Source organism: Diadema antillarum, unplaced genomic scaffold (genome assembly GCF_040938485.1).
Source record: "Diadema antillarum isolate AM-2024a unplaced genomic scaffold, OU_Dant_1.0 seq00000582_RagTag, whole genome shotgun sequence".
Classification (NCBI taxonomy): Eukaryota; Metazoa; Echinodermata; class Echinoidea; order Diadematoida; family Diadematidae; genus Diadema; species Diadema antillarum.
In genome coordinates, this window is record NW_027271516.1 from 474,725 (window position 1) to 490,321 (window position 15,597).

Sequence of the window (15,597 nt, forward strand, 5' to 3'; positions counted from 1 at the left end):
GAGAGAGAGAAAAAAGAAAAAGAGAGAAGTGAGAGATGATAGAGAGAGAAAAAAAAAAAAAGAGAAGATTGAGAAATAGATGGAGAGAAAAAAAGAGTGAGAGATAGAGAATGAGAGGAAGAGAGAGAGATAGATGCAGCACCCAGCCTCGGCACTGGAGGGGTTAAGGCGCTCACCCTATACTTCTACTGGTGGACTGCTCGGCTTCTAGTCTCTCCTTGAGAGATTTGATCTCGATACGGAGGCGGTCCCGCTCTTCCTCGGCCTTCGTCCTCCACCCATCCACCTCATCTAGGGTTTGTTTGGTTTTCTCCAGCTCCTGGGTGAGACCATTCTGGAATTGACGCAGTGGAGAAATAGGGCCATGATTACCTAATGTCAGCATCATCATCATCATCATCACCATCATCATCATCATCATCACCATTACCATCATCGCCATTACCATCATCATCTGCACCATCATCGCCATCACAAGCTTAACCATCATCACCACTATTATAACCACCATCATCATAACCATCAGCACCGTCATCACATTCATCATGACCACCATCACCACTAGCAATATCATCATCCTTATCAACACCACCACAACAATCATTATCATCACCATCCTTACCATCATCATTATCATCATCATTAATATCACAATCACCATTTTTCACCACCACCACCTTCACCATCATCACTAACACAATCATCACCGTAGTCAACATCACCATTGACACCATCATCCCTATCACCATCATAATCATCATCGTCATCATCATCACTATCATCACCATCATCATTACATAATCACCATCACAATCATCATCATCATCATCTCCACCATCATCACCATCATAATCACTGCCCTCATCAGCTCATCACCATTACCATCATCACCATCACCATCTTCATCATCACCATCATCATCGCCATTACCATCATCATCATCATCATCATCATTACCATCATCATCATCATCATCATCTCCACCATCATCATCACTGCCCTCATCAGCTCATCATCATTACCATCATCATCATCACCAAAAACATCATCACCTTCATCATGTTTCCTCCAGCTCACCTTGTCGTCCAGAGCTGACATCCTCTCCTTGAGGTGGATCTTCAGTCTCTCGTTGGACTCTGATAAAAGTTTGTCCACCGTTTGGGACAGTCGCTTGTTGTGTTCCTCATTCATCTTCTCCCTTTCTCTCGCCTAGGACATAGCAGAGACACGGATGGTCAAAGACACATCACATTTCTTCAATTTCAGCTGGATGAACTTGAATTAGTTGAATCTTTAGAAGTACATGTACTTTCATTTTCACAGAGTTAGACTTGCTTTACCTAGGAGATGTAGGAGATGTATTCTTATTCTGCAACATACAAAATAAGAAAATAATAGAGCTGTGCTCTAAGAGCTTGTAACAGCAGTGTGAGCTAATTGAGTAGTGCTATAGAGGGATTAGACAGTAAGCAGTCATAATGACCTAGAGTATGTTTTACCTAAAGTTGATTTTTTTTTTTTCTCTCAACTATGGGCATTACTTGTTGGGCATTTGTTGATCTAGGATCACTAGGTTTGACAGAGAAAATTCATTTCATTGACATGTACAATCATCTGCAAAGCAACACAATAACCATTTCGCCAAAAGGCACGTATGCTCGAGTGTTCTCTTCACTAATTGGCGCAGATCATCCATACACCTTAATTGCCCATGAATAGAGATTACCTGGTTGTACTCTGCTATCATAAAGCCTGACTGTGTCACCATGACCTTCCTGTTGTACTGAGGCACATTGCTACACCTGAGTGGGCTTGATAATGTGCACTTAGGTCAAGTTTGGATTGCTTACCGGTGCTGAATGCTGATGTGAAAGCTGGGTAAGTAAAGCTAAGTATCTGGACACATGAAGGGTTACTTGCATCATGGCTGTCAGACCCACTTCCCCACATACTGACTATGCAGAATTATAGATGCACTCTTGTGAATTGACAAAAAGTATGGGAATTGAAATCTGCTTTGAGGAGTTCCACAAAAACATCCTTGGCAGCCAAATTACCCTTTCGAGTTCATGTTTGCATTCTTCCAGTTCGCTCCTCAGTTGCTTTAGTTTCTCCTCCGTGCTGCCTTGCCTCTCTTCCGCCTGCATAGAGTAAAGAAAGAAGACGAGAAATAACGAAGGCTGGTATTAAGACTAACATGCTGATGCAGTACTCTGATAATCATCATTTCAGTGTCTAATGGCACACACATCTTCCACTGCTGAAATTATCACAGGCTTTACAAACTGGACCGTGTAGCAAGCACTACATACACACAGCCGTCTAGTTTTTGTGCAAACTTAGAAACAAATGGATTTTAACTTTTCTCATCGAGTCACGTACATATTTATATTGATGCATGCCCAGTTTTTATCAAAAGGTGTGTTTTATGCCACCATTTCAGCATATATACACAATAAATCAAAATAATCATGCTGAAAATGAACAGAGTGTAAAAAGAAATACAACAAATTCAAAAACAAAGGTCTAATTTCAGTTACAGAATAAAAGTATTGCACATTTGTAACCATGCTAAATCCAATTTGGAAAAATATTAAGAGAACTACAGTGTAAATAAAACGGTATTGAGCTTTGTATATTGAATAAAGAAGATCATAGAAGCAATGTTTTCCAATCACTTTTTTGAGCATTTTAAATGCATTTATAAATGTATTGCCTCATACTACTCACAAACATTCAAAAGTTTCAAACTCAATGAAAAGATGGCATTGGTGAGCCAAGGTACAATGTAATTATCTCTGCAAGCACTGGATTGGCTAGTCTGATAAAAGTGGGCGTGGCTTACCTGTGACAGGGCAGCCATTCTCTCCGCTAGCTCCGCCTCCACGCTGGGCAGGGCCTCCGCCTTGCTCAGGCTCTGCGACAGCCGCTGCTCGGACGAGTCCAGTCGCTCTTGCATCCCCCGCATCTTTTCCTCGTACTGCAGCGGAAAGGAAAAACGAGGGGATGTGAAATCTGTTCCCATGGCAACCAGTGATGTAGAGACTGCTTTTTTTCACACATCAAAATGCTCTTCATCACCCAGGAGAGAATATTTTATGTTGTGATAGTCTTCTCGTCTCACTTCTGCAGTTCCTTGTCATGATGTTGCAACATTTTAACTACGATGGCTGCACTTCACTGTGATCCAATGTACATTGGGAATTCTCTACCATTCTTGGATGTTATAATAACATATTTATATAGCGCATTTTCCATAAACGTACATGTTCAAATGCCCTTTACCAGTGGATTATTGACATTAATGAAACAAGTGAGTTTTTAGATTTTTGTTGTTGTTGTTGTTTTTTTTTTTCTTTCTTTTTTTAAGGTGATGAGAGATTGCTGGTTGCGGAGAGTTTAGGGTACTGTAGTTGATTCCACAGTTTGGGAGCAGTAGATGAAAATGCTTTATCACCAAGTGTGGCCAGCATCTTGGAAGTTGGATGATTCAGTGTGATACCTTGTGGGGAGCGGAGGGTGAACCGGGATGGGTTACGGATGGTTATGAGTTCGGATAAGAATATTTCTACTAGCCTTGAGCTCCTCCCAAGTGAAAATGTATGAGGTTTATCTGGGAGGTTGCTCAAAAAAAATCATGTTGAGCATAGAAAAACTGTAAAGTTTTAGCTTCGAAATCATGAAAGAATGCAGAGCTGTGTTCTCTTTCATAACTTTCTGCACTGCAACTTATTGACAAATTGCCCTACATCGACGTAAATAAGACTGAATTGATCAGTGTTTTAATTAGTAGTGTTTTAGAGTATGTATGCCAATGATTTTTTATCATGGCTGCTGTTAAAACACAGATCAATTCGGTGCTAATTTGCGTCGATGTAGGGCAATTTGTCAATAAGTTGCAATCAAAACATCTCGATGGAAGAATTTCACGACTTTGAACTTTCTACACTTTCTTCCGGGCAGCTTTCAAGTGACACTGTGGGATTTCCAGCAAAGACAATTTCAAGGAAATGCAACATCTTTTGGGCTGATCCTCCAACATCTGACATGCCTAGAACTTTTGCTAATATTCAGTGGTATTTTCCTCTCATTTCTAGACTCACTAGACTTTCTAATTCACACCTTCTTTTGACGGTTTTTCAAAGGAGTTCTTTGACAGCTGAAACTGTGATTTTGCAGACTGGGATCTCTTTTATTCCCCCATAGATTCTGCTGCCCTTACCCTGTTATTTTTGTTTTTTGCAAGTGGAAGTAATCGGAGTGTCACCATATCTGGAATGAGTTTGTTTTTAGTATCAGCCACTAATGGACAGAGATTGGTCAGTTGTCCAGCGCGGGAGTGGCATATCTTGCTTTACAAGCCATTAAGCTGTCACTATCTCTTCAACAGACATTGGACTTGCGGGGACCTTTAACCTCAGACACACTTGAATTTTCCATGGTACAGAAAAGCTCGATTTGGATAAAAGCATGCATGTGGGCTGGAAGTCAAAGTACTCTCATTTTACATTCAAGCGATGGGAGTTTTCAACTCTAAAAGGTTTGTATATGGTAATTTTTGACATGTACATCTCTTAATCTCCACAACTGCACTTTAAAATATCTTTTCTACACTGGATTGTTCTTCCCTCTGTTTCCTTGGAAGCTACAGGAGGTCAGCATGTGGATAGAGCCAGAATTTAAAATACCAGTACAGAGTGCTGTACATTCAAAATTGATGTATTTGTGCTACTTGCTTTTTTTCAAAGGTGATGCATTATCCAGTACCTTCACGATGTACATTTTACTTTGTATAGATGCCAAAGATGTTAACTGGGAGATGTGTTACCTCAACCAAGGCCCAACAAACTCACTTCACCCGTTGATCCGATGAGGACAAGCCCATTTTACTGTAATACGCATTTCCATAGACACCTGCCAGTACTAGTCTTCAACAGATTAAAATACAGGGAACCCAACCTTGTAAACACCACTGTGGTATTCTGTGGGCTGAAAATGTATATTTTTGGGTGGAAAAACAGTATTTTTACCTTTCCGGCAGCAGACATGTATTGTCTTTAAATATAATTCGGGATCACCTGTATTTCCCATAAAACCTCCTATATTCTCTTGCAAAAAACAATATAAAATACTGCAACAAAAAAAGTAACATTCAGCATCTCTGTAAACATGGTCCATCTTGAATATTAACCCATTGAGGACCAGCTAATTTTGCAATGACACATGTGTACAATGGACACCTGCCCGAGTATACTCGCGACTGGTGTTCAACAGATTATCTTGGGCTATTCACACCCACCTGTTTGATGTCGCCCTCTTTGTTGGCGAGCTCGCTTTCCAGCTTGTCGTTGAGGTCGTGCAGCGAGGTCGTCTCCCGCTGGGCGTTGAGGTAGCGCTTCTCCAGCGTGGCAATTCTCTCCTCCATGTCTTCCTTCTGCGCCATCGCCTGAGGAAAAAACGGGACAGACAAGAAATCGTTCTGGATGTTACTGTAAAACGAGGAATGTTCGCGTGCATTCTAATTTTGTGAATTTCATGAGAGCCAAGATTCACGAAATTAAAATGCACACGAAAGTTCTTGTCTACACTATATGCATTGAATGTAAGAGGCAACTCGCAAAAATTTCATGCCGCGAAAATGGCTGTAGGCTCCAATTCGCGAAAATTTCATGCCGCGAAAATATTGTGTTTTACAGTATTTCTTTGCGGATAGTGTTGCTATTTCCAATTGTGGGGTGACAAGGCGGGACTATACTTCCCACTCATACCACACCCTTCATCAATTAGTTCTGATGTTCTTCACAGACAAGATTATATCTGATTTCACAACATCAGATTTCAATTAAATCAAATCACAATAAAATTCATATTCAAACAGAAAACTGCGTCAGTCAGACAAGTTTCTTTGTAGTGCCTTTTGATATAAATTGCAAGCAAATTCCAAATGGTGGAAGATGAATTCAAGCCCTTTTGAGAACTATGTTGTGGTTTTAACCCTTTCAGTGCCTTGCTCATTGATCCTCACATTCCCTCACTCCCGACCTTCAACAATCTAGATAAAATCAATGCATTGTCCAGGGGGGCGTTTCATCAACGAGTTCGTCGGAGGTTTTCACCGACAAATTTGCTATCAGCCAACCAGACGCAAAGATTTCAGTAGCTTTTAACAATTGTCGGTGTAAATCACTGACAAAATGTTTCATGAAACGGTCCCCAGGATGTATGTGCTGAAAATACCTGTAGCTGTTACTGAAAACATGAACTCTAGTGTGAGTCCGACAGTATCGTAAAAGCTTCACTTGTGTTGACCTGTGTCGCTGTCACACCCAGCTATTCACACGGTGTTACATGTAGGCCCTCTTTCATACAGCTGTTCACATCAGAAAGTTACACATGACTTTACGAACGACTGAAATATGAAGTGTCAAAATTTGTGTAATTTTTTTTTCCCATGATGTTTTAACAAAGAACAATTGTACATCAATATTTCATCTACATTGGAGCAAAAATACAAATTTCAACTAAAAATGTGTGTGTTAACATGTAAGCATAATCATTTATCATCTTCAAATTTCAACTTTAGCTATCAAAATTAACAATGATAAGGAAACCCATTTGGCTTGCCATATTCAAGTCGTTTGTAAAGTCATGCGTAACTTTATGAACAGCTTTATGAAACAGGGCCCAGGGGGGTGTTTCATAAAACTGTTCTTAAAGTTACGAACGACTTACAACTGGTGATCAGTTCTTGTGCTGAATTATTGAAATTCTGATACTACAGTATAGCACAACAGAACTGATCACCAGTCGTTCTTAAGTCGTTCGTAACTTTAAGAACAGCTTTATGAAACAGGGCCTAGGTACTGGTATCTAAAGGGGGTAAAAGAACTACCCTCCTATCCAAAAAGGAGATGGCCGTACCTCCTTGGCATCTCGCTGGTACTTGGCAGCGTTCTCCTGCGCCTTGAGCATCTCTTTCTGAGCGATGGCCAAGCTCTCTTCCAGCTCAGCGACCCGGATGTTCATGTCCGTCACCCGAACCTTGGCCTGGCCCAGCTCGTGGTTCTGCTTCTCCAGCGTGTCCTGGAGCTCGATCACCCGGCTGACATCGTCGTCGGGGTCGATGGATCCGTTGGATAACCTCTGTAAATCAACGAGGGAGAAGGGTGGGGAAATTGTCAGGCTCATTCACTATTAAATATACATTTTTTTTCAAATGATAGACATAATACTGTAAAACAAGAACTTGTCACATGCATGAAATTTTCATGAATTTTGCGGGAAGCAAAGATTTGCAAAAGTAAAATGTACGCGAAAGTTCATCTAATCCCTGTATTGCTAGTATGGTTTTCATGGTTGGCCATTTGCAAGCATATCATGCTTATATTTTAATTCAATGTTGTTGAACAATTATGTACGACTGAAGTGCCCTGAGTGGCAAATTGGCAGAAAGATAGTACAACTGATTTTAAGAGTTTGCTTGCAAAGTGAGTTAAATCCATTCTCATGGTAAATCTGAGAAATCTGCAATTAAAGTTGCTAAACACAGACAATATGATAAAACAATATGGAATACTTTTAATAATAATGTCAAGAATACTCATGCTTTTCGATGTAAAAAGTGAGGAGCCATTTGAAAGGTTTTATGCTTCTCCATCTGATAATGGAATTTAATAATGTAAAATGTTTTAAAATGGTGCTTAACTCATTGTGCGCTCAAACTTTTCATATATATTTCGAAATCTGAATGCAGTTATTCTGCATGGAAATAGACATTTTAGGACCTACGTGAAGTAATTTAACTCGCTTGAGAAAGAAAGAGAGAGAGAACAAAAAGAAAAATGAAATAGGGCGCCCTCTACTGACCTTGGTCGTACTAATACTTGGTGTGACATCGCCATGGCCATTCTTGAGACCTTTGTGCTGCAGACCGCCCCCTTTCAACAGTTTATCCTTCAAGCTCTGATTCTGAAACGACAGAAACGACCAGAAAAAAAAAATCAAGATACGGACATCAGAAACAAAGAAAAAGAATGGAATACAAAGGGGTGCTTTCACACGCATGACATTGTCAACAAACAATCTTCCAGAGTTGCACATTCAGTCTTTATAGTACATTAATTTCTCCTCAGTCTGTGGAGCATACATTATATGTTTCCCATCATATCTCTTTAGGTTATTTTTTTTTTCCTGGCATGACAGGCCGTCATTGTTATGAGGCACACCGTATGTATTTAGCTGTCCTGACGACGAGCGAAGAAGGACAAAGTCTTTACTCCTGAGATTTACCCGTCTCCCCTCGTGAATAGCCTGTTACCATGGCAACCAGACATGCACATCACATCACATCCGACAGCAAAAAAAAAAAAAAAAAATGAAGGGAAAGAATGATGTATAGCAGACCACATCTTTCCACTTTAGCTTGCAGCTACATGTTCTAACGTGTGAGTGCATCTGACATTTTAAAAGGAAACAAACTCATTGGTTCTGACTTCGTATGTCATCCTGTATCAATCCTAGCCTTGTTTTAATGTCCGCTTTTCCCCTTTCATCACAACCACATCATATGATACACATATCAATTTTTTTATGCACGCATGTGCGCATTGCAAATTATGCTGTTGACCACCCCAAAGCAACAACAAATAAACAAAGCTACTCTGTATGATGATAGATTACCATACAGCCAGAATAGGATAATATACAAGAAACAGTATGATCACAACACCTGTTGAAAAATCAAATCTTTCCCAAAATTGACTTTCAGTCCGCAACATTTTCTCTTGTTTTTACTTCTACATTGTGTTTAATCAAATACAGAGCAAATCAGACACACGTCAATGCATGCATCGTGAAGATGACATTTAGCAAACTGTTATACCAATGATGATAATAATAACAATAATCATAATGCATTGCATTTTGGTGGCAATAGTGTCTATCGAGAAATGTATATTTCTATATAATTACTTGTCTGCAAACTTATTCGAACCATTTAACATTTATGGTGTTTTTTTTTTTCCCTCATAAGTTTATGATGGAATGATACTTTTGGTGTGACTTTGATGAATTTAGTTGTCACCTACCAATTCAAGAAAATTTTGGTTTGACTTCATTTGCATAACAATAGAGAGATTGAGAATTCCACATTTTTGGCTGTCCTTCATTATTTGAATATTTTAATGGAATATAAGAATTTTGCTGGAAACATGGTGAAATCCAAGGCATCAGGTGCTGTGATCAGAGGCAAATGGCTGGTGATCAAAATTAAAGGACAAGTCCACCTTCACAGACATGTGGGTGAGTGACTGCAGCAATATTAGTAGAACACATCATTGAGAGTTTGAGCAAAATCAGACAATCTGTTAAAAAGTTATGAATTTTTGAAGTTTCTGCTGAGTCACGGCTGGATGAAAAGACTACTATAGCTTGTGATGTCACATGAGTACAACGATATAAAGAAAGAATAAAGAAAATTCAACATATTTCCATTTTTCTCGCATAACAACAGAACACTCGACTTCTCTCTTTCGAAGGCAGGGGGAATAATATTACCCTTAACATACGTCAGTAGCAAGTCGAAGAAATGTGCACTTTATTCAAAAAGTAAAGTTTTGTGAAATTCTCTTTTTATTTTCCTTATATAGTTGTACCCATGTGACATCATACACTGTAGTAGTCTTCTCTTCCAGCAGTGACTAAGCAGATACTTAAAATATTCGTAACTTTTGAACGGATTGGTCAATTTTCCTCAAACTTTCACTGATGTGTTCTACTAATATTGCTGCATTCTCTCAATCCTTATGTATATGAAGGTGGACTTGTCCTTTAATGACTGATGTCCGAGTTGGGATAAAGTCTATTTTAGCCTTCGTAAAATGAATATCTTTATATTTCTTTTGTTATACTAATGAGATGAAACTGGAAAATCACACAATGTAATTATTTTTGATATCACACTGTAAGGTACCAAACCCATGCCCGAGTGTCATCGTAAATCAATCATTATATTAAAAGTTGGCATATAAAGAAAAAAGTAAGAAGTCGGGGTATGAACAATTTTGCAGATATCTGTACACCGGTAGAAAGATAGGGGACAGCAGGAGTTAAAGATTAGAATGATATTGCAGTTTAACACAATAAAATTTTGGTTTCTTGCATATTTATACTTTAGCAATGGCATAAAAAGGACTGGAAAAGCTGAATACTTTTAATCAAAGTCAGTGATCTTGAACCTACAGATAAAACCTTAAACAAACAGCAGAGCCATTGTCAAACTCAAACCAAATACTTTCAAAAACACCAATAATAAGAGGAAAGCATTACACCGCCAGCCAAGGAAAGTGAGGGCATATTCGAATTTGGGGTTATTACACTTTCCGTGTGTCAATCATACCGACATGCGATAGCGTTTACTTCCATGTCGCACAAAACACGTTTTTTTGGAAAGCATCGGGATTCATTCAACACAGCCACTGGGAGGGCTTTCTAAAATGTCTGTATTTACTCGCTCCCATTACGACGGTACTGAAATTGAATGCTAGCAATGGAAATGCAGCTTTCAAGCTCACATAGTACAGTGCTCAAAGGCGAATCTTAATGTGCCAAGGACATTTTAGCTGTGCAGGGAGGGGGGATGGAGGATCATGAAAGTAAGACAATCTCATGAAAACATTGAGAGTTATCTCTTAATAGCAGTCTCAGACACACAAACACACTTTTATACACACAACAACTTTAACAGTTATGTGTGTGCATGTTAATTTGTACGAAACAATGTACTTGTATAAAAACACATCTATGTTTACAAGGAAAGTTTCATTCCAGTTCATTTCAAGTCAAAATTTCAGAGCTAAACCTTTGAACACAAAGCCTCTAACACACAAAATAAAAAAAAAAAGTGATAAGTAAAAATAATTCCACTTCTATAGGGGGTATATGCAGGGCTGCACACCAACCCATTTTTTTTTTCTACTGGTCCAACCTATCTGTCGGACCAGTAGGAACCAAATTTTCAATTTTGTACTGGTCCTGGACCGTCATACATGTACCAGTGCCAGTGTGCAGCATTGGTATATCCCATATGAATGTACAAAGTATATAGGCCTATAAATGTTTCGTTTTGTTTTTTCAAATACTGGCACCCACCATAATATGCGATTCCATTCTCCTACACTTTTCATGTACAAACAGTAATGAAAATATTAAGTGATAAACAGAAATATTATGTTAAGATAATCATCTAGTTATAAAATTTTTGTACACAGATTCCTATCTTTGTTTGTTATTGTTTAGATTATGTTGAATTTCAATACTTCAATGATCTCAGTAACCTGTTTTGCACAATTTCAAAATAAGGTGTCTTCTTCTATATGAGTGATGAAAAGTGGAGTATTCCTAGTCTTTTTCGTTTTGTTTTTGTTGTTTTGTTTACAAATTTCTTCCTGATTATTGTTTTTTTCTTAATCTAAACCTTACACATGTAACCTTTAAATAGTATTTTCCATAGGGAGACGAATAAAATAGAATGACTTGTACAGAGTATCCCAGGTCTTCTCTTCATTTCTTTATTTGTGTGTTTCTTTTTTATTTTTGTTGTTGCTGGGTTTTTTTTTTGTACTTTTTGTTTGTCTGTTTGTTTGTGTGTTGTTGTGTTTTGTGTGTGTATGGAGCTTCTTGTAGCTCCACAGGTGTACAGTGGCACAGGTAGGTCCTACAGAAAATCACACAATCATATTGTGGCAAAGATGACAACGTGGCCCTATCACTGACACGATACGTTTCTATTCAAGTATTAGGCTACTGGCTCTACAATAAAAACCATAGGTCAATCAAGTAGAATATGATGGCTGCTGTTGATAGCACAGTCGATGCACACACAAATCCATCCATCTACTCACACAGACAGACAGGCACACACACACACACACACACACACATACAAACACACACACATACATACAATTATATAGACATATGAATATTAACAATCGCACAAATGCCCACATGGAGCACCCCCACCAACCATTCCTCCCATACAAACTCCAACACCCCCACCCGACCCCCCTCCCCCACTCCTACCAATATGCCCACCACCAAATGCTGGATTATGGGGGGATTGTCCGATGATTCATGGCCGGATTCCCCTGAACCCGAGGGGGGGATCATACCCTAATTGGCAATTCTGATCCTATAACTCCAATAGGAAGATAAGATGGAAAAAAAAAAAGAGGAAAAAATATGAATAACTTTCAGACTATTTTCGAGTTCAACAGTCCTTTGAAGCCCTAGGAAAGCCATTTTAGACGGTAAATTGAAGTAGACGGGAAGGGGAATGATGAGGAGAAAGGGAAAAAACGAAGAGGAGGAGAGAAGGATGAGAAAGGGAGGGAGGAGACGGACAGAATGTGCTAAAGTGAGAAAGAAGAAGAGAGAAAAGAAGCGACAGAAATATTAAAAGAAATGGTATAGTTTTGGTTCGGACGGGGATTCAGGTTTTAACTCTCGTGTGAGATGATTAGAAACCACTTAAAATATGTCCTATATGAAACATTAAAGGGCATACAATTCTAAGAGGAATTAAAAGCTTATTTGATGAAAATTGGCTTTAAAGTGGCTGAGATATCCGAAAACAAAAAGGTCCCAATAAAAGGAAAATCTCACCTTTTATTCACACTACTTTGTTTTGCTTTGTATTTAATATCTCAGTCATTTCAAAACTGATTTTCATCAAGTAAACTTAATTCTTCCTACAATAGCATGCTTTTTCATATTCCATATAAGTGGTTTCTCATTATCTCGAAAAATGTTAAACCTGAATCCCCATCTCAACCAAAACTATACCAGCCCTGCTGGACACAAAAAAACAAACAAACAAACAAACAAACAACAAATGAAGGAGAGAAGAAGAAGGGGTTGGAGGAAGAAATTGTGATAGCAAGATTGGTAGAGAGAAACCAATAGAGGTACATAGGGGAGAGGGAGAAAAGGAAAAAAGGGGCGAATGATAAAAAAAAGGGGGGCGTAGAACCTACTCCACAAAAAGTGCAAGGTTGGCTACAGGTATTACATGAAAATCAGGGGTAAAACCCGACGACAGCCGCTTCTATAGGGAATCAAATGGCCATTTATTTACCCAGATCAGTTCCAAATCACATCTGAAATAGTTTTGCATATTCCCTTTTAATATTAGCATCTTTTTCTCCCCTTTTTCTTCTTCTTGATTTGATTTTCCTTCTTTAGAATATAACCTTGATTCATCTGACAATGATACAAATGTAGATACAAATCCATACTGCCCAAAAGTGCAGTCAGTAATTGCCTCTGCCCCAATAAAATAGTTATCTTTAATAATAAATGCCATCAATCATGTTGCCTTCCAGTCTAGAAATAACTATTACGAAACATTTACTAGGATCTTTGCACACTCATAATCTAAAAAGTCACATCTGATGGTTAAGTGAATGACTGTTTATTTGTTTGTTTTCATTTTCCATCAGAGAAGACGGTTGGATAGCCAATATTCAGCTGCACAAGCTGGTCTTCCGTGGGGTCCACTCGGATGTGAGGCAGGACCACTTCACCGGGTTAAACACCCTGCTCTTTGCGATGAATGAATGAATGAGGTGGGATCTTTTACATGCGTGGGTTGTACAACTCTCTCACACACACGGGACCTCCATTTTATGTCCTGTCGGAGTATTTCGTTTCGTACTAGACGGGATGGAATGATTACACACAGCATTGTCTCTGGGTACACCAAACCAGACTTTAGATTAGATAGTCACAAAGGTTAACATAAAGGGCCCCCTGTTCAACTTCACCAATAAGAATTTCATAAAATCACGTCAAATACATTTTGTGTTGCCAAATCCATGCTTCAGCTTGACAGGCACATTTTCAATTTAAAAAAAAAAAGAAAAAAAAGAATTATAATATAAAGCAAAAGAAGGCTACAAGATTCTGGGAATAAAAACCAATTCAGCACAGTTTGCATGTCACAAAACACAAACACACATTTTCGGGTCATGCAGTGTGTACGAACCACAGACACAGCATTAAACTGATTTTCATCTGAAAACAGCAATCAAGACGACATCTTTTCACTGTCACATTCAAAGACAAGTGACAAGACATTTATCAAAGGCCATTTTCAATAATCTTGTCATGAAGAGGGAGGCAATTTGATCCCTAATTTGATGCGAGCTGCCCCGGATACTAGCAAATATCATTTGCAGATGAAATTTAAGTGAAGCTCGGAGAGCATCAATAAAAGCACATTTTAAACCTTAAAGGGATGGTATGGTTTGGGTTGATATCTGGCTTCAGGTTAATAACTTTTTTTGTTTGTTTTTGTGAGATAATGAGAAACCTTTTGTAAAATATGAAAGAGCATGTAATTCCAAGAGGGATTTAATGTTTATTTGATGAAATTGGCTTTGAAATGGGTGAGATATCCAAATCAAGCTATCCTAATAAAAGTTGGGACCTACCTTTTATTAGGATCACTTTGTTTTACTTTGTTTTTGAATATCTCAGCCATTTCCAAACCGATTTCCATCAAATAAACTTTTGATTCCTCATGGTCTGTAACAATTCATAAGTGGTTTTTTAGTACTGCGCAAAAAGTTAAAAGCTCAATCCTTATCTCCACCAATACTATACCATCCCTTTAAAGTCCGAGTACAGTCAAAAATACCTCCAAGAGAGAAAGAGAGAGAGAGAGAAAGAGAAATAAGAAGATAAAAAAGAGATGAATTAATATATACCTTTGCTCATCTTTGAGACTGATTTTAAATCCAAGATTAGAATGATTTTTCTTAGCCACAAAAGAAGTAACTACAGAATAGAGAACATTAAATATATTACAGCACACAAAGATGGGACTACAGTACATGCTTTATATATTTTTGCTTTGCCTAAAGGACACCGTTTCATGAAACAATTATAATAGGAAGAGTCAAGTGACCAGAGCTTCTTAAGCAATCAAAACCAAGGATTTTACTGAAATTGTCAGAGACTGACTTGTCAGAGCAGACAACTTTCATGAAACAGTACCCAGAACTCTTGATGATGGACTTGAACCATGGTCCTACAGACTGAAGGTCTGTGGTCCAATCCACTGTGTCACAGCAGTTCCTTTAACATCCAAGCGAAAGGAGACTTCACATTTATAACACAGGCAGCAGCCGAGCTTCATACAAAAGATAGATTGTAGTCCAGAATGCTGACCTCTATAGTTTCTGACTATACATTTTTTTATTATTCTGAACAATAAGAGACAACTGGTACCAGTTTCACTTACAAATTCATCAACACTGTCTAATAAGACTTACTATTCATTTAAAGTGGTGTTCAATTACTTTTGACACCCTATCATGGGACAAGGATCCATATAAGGATGAAAGACCAACTGCTTAGAACACTACGAGGTCAGTATCTTCCGTCAATCAAAACTATCATGATCAAAAACCACACCACAGCTTTAAGGAAACCTCATGCAGTCCAATAATCCATTTCCTTTATTGGAGGATCGGCCTGCCATAGCTAATCAACTCTGAGGCTAGTGACGGCCAATTAATAAACCTCCAAGACATC

At 38.5% G+C, this 15,597-nt stretch overlaps 1 protein-coding gene across 1 annotated transcript in view; it reads right to left on the minus strand.

Moving 5' to 3' along the window:
• LOC139735506 (liprin-alpha-1-like) overlaps positions 1-15,597 on the minus strand; it is a 148,248-nt gene that overhangs the window by 55,982 nt on the left and 76,669 nt on the right. Inside the window, exons 4-10 of the mRNA XM_071646263.1 lie at positions 7,867-7,968; positions 6,922-7,143; positions 5,300-5,446; positions 2,846-2,980; positions 2,058-2,141; positions 1,078-1,209; positions 177-334 (exon numbers count right to left, since the gene is read on the minus strand). Coding sequence (XP_071502364.1) covers positions 177-334; positions 1,078-1,209; positions 2,058-2,141; positions 2,846-2,980; positions 5,300-5,446; positions 6,922-7,143; positions 7,867-7,968 — 980 coding nt within the window. The remainder of the gene's footprint in view (positions 1-176; positions 335-1,077; positions 1,210-2,057; positions 2,142-2,845; positions 2,981-5,299; positions 5,447-6,921; positions 7,144-7,866; positions 7,969-15,597) is intronic.